We start from the raw sequence: 4,004 nt of genomic DNA on the forward strand, positions 1-4,004 counted from the left end.
TAGGCCAGGGGTTCTCAACCTTTTTTGGGCCAGCGCCCCCCTGTCCATTATCCAGGTCTCTTACCGCCCCCCATCAAAAAAATTAGACTTATTTTCTTCCCTGAATATTAATGTTGACTAAAATTCTGTGTTATATCATTTAAAAAGAATGTCACTGAATGCCAAATAATAGATTTGATTTAGCTGGGCAGTTGGAATATCATTATCATTAGTTTACCAGAGAGCAGAAAAGCCATGTGAATAAAAATGATATTTATGAGTGTTAAACAAACTCAGACAAGCGCAGAGAATACAAACAGACTGCTACGGAACAGCAGCAATTTCACACATGTCCAGTGCAGAACAAACAGTAGGCTACAAAACTGTACATTAGGCCTACAGAACTAACAGGTCGGAAAGGTGTTGCATTTCGCCAAATTGCGGGGGGGGGGGAAGGTTAGTGTGAGCCCTGCGCTTGGTGGTTCTCCACCAGTTTCTTCACTGCGGGTTGCAGAGAACTTAGTTTCAGTTGCAGTGCACCTGAGGCCATCAAGTTCAAGCGATTGCGGTACTTGGACTGCATGTGGAGGACCTGGCTGAATCCCTGCTCCACGAGGTATGTGGTTGGGAAAGCCAGAAGAAGCAGCCTCGCTTTCTCCCAGAGAGCCGGGTAATGCTGAGAGTATTTGACCCACATGTTGCCCCAGCCAGAGGTGCGGAAAAAAGCCTGGGCCTCATCGTCACTCTGGATGTCGATGAGATGCTCCTGTATTGCTGGCTCGCATTCCGCCACGTCCACCTGAAAGGGCTGCACCACCCAGGTGGGAACATCGAGGTCCAAAAGATCTCTGAAGCGGATCTTCAAGTCGGCATTCACCATCCTCAGGTGGTCTGTGTAAATGAGAAGGCGCTCATCGGTAAGAGCCTCAGACACCTGCAATGAGTATAACCAGGAAATTGTTATCGGTGCAGAATGTTACCATCCGATTTTAAACTGGTTATTTTATTGCTAATTAGTTTACTAATTGATGTTTCTTTATTCTCATAATACATTCAGAACATAAGTTATTTATACTAACCAGGAACACAAATATTGTGTTGCATAGAGTAGCCTACATTTATTACATGTACTATTTATTATTATCATTATTTAGTAGCCTAGGCTAGATCACCTTGGTCAACAGCGGGAAATGAGCAAACTGCCTCCTGCCTATGCTCTGCCGGTATAGATCCAGCCTGGAGGTGAGACTGTGGATGACCGCCTTGCTCTGGATCAGAGTAACTCCTTTTCCTTGGAGCTTCAGCGTTACTTCATTCATTTTGCCAAAGAAGTCTGTGAGGTACATGATGTCGCAGCGGCTGGATGACACCTGTTCCCCGAGAGCTGCATCCACCTCCTCCAGGAAATCCACGATGCTGTCAAACAGCTCACAAAAACGAGCAAGGCAGTTTCCTTTTGAGAGCCAGCGGACATCAGTGTGGAGAAGAAGACGCTCAAAGGTCTCATCATTTTCCTGACACAGCTGTCGGAACAATCTGTTATTCAGGGCGTGGGCTTTTATTTTGTTTATTGCCTTTACTGCAACATTGAGAGACTTGTGGAGAGGTGGACTTTTAGATTTGGCCACAAGGTTGTGGCGGTGCAAGACACAGTGGACTGTGAGGACATGCAGGACCTGCTCCTTCAGCAGAGTGGTGAAGCCACGGTACCTGCCAACCATGGAAGGGGCGCCGTCAGTAGCACATGCGAGGATGTTGTTGATCGGGATTGACTTATCCTGTAGATAAGCATCCAGTGCATTAAAAATGGTCTGGCCCTTGGTGTCTGTGACCAGATATTTGGAAAATAAAAATTCCTCAGCCATCTCCTGACTGTTGGAGGTGCTATAGCGGACATAGGCCATCAACAGAACATTGATGTCAGAAGTGGTTGTCTCATCCAGCTGAAGGCTGAATGGAGTTTCCCGCAGGATGGCACACAGCTGCTCCTCTGTATCAGCACCTATTTCATCAATCCTGCGTGCTACGGTGTCATTATTGAGTGGGATGGATTTCAGCACCTGTGTGGGATCACGCTCCATCACAGTAGATATGACCTCTTTGATGGCAGGGAGTACCAACTTCTCTCCGATTGTGAACAGCTGCCCACATTTGGCTATCAGCAAGGAGATGTTATATGACGCTAGTAGCCCGCTGTCAGTCTGGGTGGTCTTCCTAGCGAAGAGACTGCTGATGGTGCTCCTACCATGTTTCTCTTTGAGGGCCTGGAAGAACGGACGCTCCTTATCTGCCTTATCCGGGTGGATCTTGGTAAGGTGCTCCTTTAAACGTGAGGGTTTCATTCCCTCATTGGAAAATACATGTTCGCAAAGTAAACACATTGGGAGTTGTGCATTGGTAGGAGACGGTATGAAGCCATAGCTAAGATATTCAATAGAGTACTATCTGCATTTTATCTTTTTCGCGGCCATTTTGCTGATGTGATATGATTTTTGTTGTTTGATGATGCTAATATTTGGGGGGGGGGGGGGGGGGGTAGTGTCACGATAACGCTAGAGGGCTAGCTGGTGACATGACAAGACATCGTGCCGGGAGCGGACCGGAAGTCGTTGTAATTTTGAACAAACATAGCTCTGTGTGGAGCAGCCTGGCTAGCCAGCTCTTCCATGTCGTAGCAGACATAGAAACGGGTATTATTTTCATAAACTGACCGCTTAGTTCGAATCTGTTAGTGGAATTTGTCATATCAAAACATATCAAAATTTAACAAAGTGACACAGATTATTAACAGTCGCGATCCCAAAATTACAACGACTTCCGGTCTGCTCCCGGCTGCATTTTGTAGGGTACGTTCGTAAATGCGCTCAGAGCGCTCCGAGCGTCCCCGTTCCACAGTCCAGAGCGCTGCGCTCTGAGCGCTCACAGCTGGGTGCTCTGGCGGAACAGACGGGTTGTCCGAGCGGACTGACCGTTCGTGCATTTACGAACGTACCCGTAATAACACTGCTGACAGCTGACCAATCGCAAGCAGAGTTGTGGTTTCCTATAGCAACAAAAGATGCTGACAGCTGCTTTTTGTACAGGAAAAGACGCTGTGGCCAGCGTTTTTCATGACAAAAAGACATTATTCGTGAACGCCCCCCAAGAACACCTCAACGCCCCCCTTTCAAAAATATTGCTTCCAGCGCCCCCCGACGTTCTCTGAACGCCCCCTGGGGGGCGGTACCGCCCCCGTTGAGAACCAGTGATCTAGGCCCTTTTTGTTTTGTTTTATGTATACATGTCACACTGTGGGAAACGATATCTCAAGATTTCTGGATATATAACACATGTCGAATTTTTGACAATAAAGCTGAATTTGACTTTCGCGTGCTTGCATATTTTAACAAAGCTTTTCATTTGAGCCACACTGAATTTAACTAGAAGTCATGGCTGTGTCAATTACCAGTCTGATATCGTTTTACAAAGATGAGAAGAAGAGTGTAGATAGAGGAGAGAACCACTACAAGTCAGGACACGTAACAGTGCAGCCTAGATGAAGGTGTGCTTACCGGTGTTGTCAGGGCTAGCATGAGGGACAAGGTTTATAGTGTCGGTGAGTAGTGATAGCAAGAGTACCGTTAACCTAGAGTTAATTTATTCACATTAATTCTCATCAACAAATCAATTGTATGTGTCACATGAAATCTTTATTAGGCAAGGCAAGTTTATTTATATAGCACTTTTCAACACAAGGCAATTCAAAGTGCTTTACAAAAAATGAAAGACATTAAGAAAATGGCATTTAAAATCAGTCATTAAAAAGAAAAGCTCATAAAATAAACATTAAAAGAAAAAATACATGGATAAAAGTTACAGTGCAGTCCAGAGGCGCGGGAAGGTATTTTGAGTGGGGGTGCTGAGGTGCTGGACTCCAGTGAACAGTATTACGGGCACCATAGAGCACGCACAAAAAAACTCCCCACACGCAAACACACAGTAAACCCGCGACTGTTACAATGAAGGCTCGATAATCAGCTCACGGC

At 45.9% G+C, this 4,004-nt stretch overlaps 1 protein-coding gene across 1 annotated transcript; it reads right to left on the reverse strand.

The window, feature by feature from the left end:
- Window positions 1-253: 253 nt before the first annotated feature.
- LOC307036897 (zinc finger BED domain-containing protein 5-like) lies at window positions 254-2,412 on the reverse strand. Its single transcript, XM_079677524.1, has 2 exons — window positions 1,152-2,412; window positions 254-913 (listed from the first exon to the last, which is right to left on the reverse strand). The coding sequence occupies exons 1-2, from the start codon at window positions 2,358-2,360 to the stop codon at window positions 437-439; spliced, it is 1,686 nt and encodes a 561-aa protein (XP_079533650.1). The 5' UTR covers window positions 2,361-2,412; the 3' UTR covers window positions 254-436.
- Between the last annotated feature and the right edge of the window lie 1,592 nt (window positions 2,413-4,004).

The sequence above is a fragment of the Notothenia rossii genome (assembly GCF_949606895.1).
Source record: "Notothenia rossii genome assembly, chromosome: 4".
NCBI lineage: Eukaryota > Metazoa > Chordata > Actinopteri > Perciformes > Nototheniidae > Notothenia > Notothenia rossii.

Excerpts from the sequence above, each read along its gene's own strand:
- LOC307036897 (XM_079677524.1), bottom strand. The coding sequence starts at position 2,360 with ATGTGTTTACTTTGCGAACATGTATTTTCCAATGAGGGAATGAAACCC. Across the intron at positions 914-1,151 it reads ATTTCCCGCTGTTGACCAAG|GTGTCTGAGGCTCTTACCGA; the intron begins GTGATCTAGCCT and ends TACTCATTGCAG.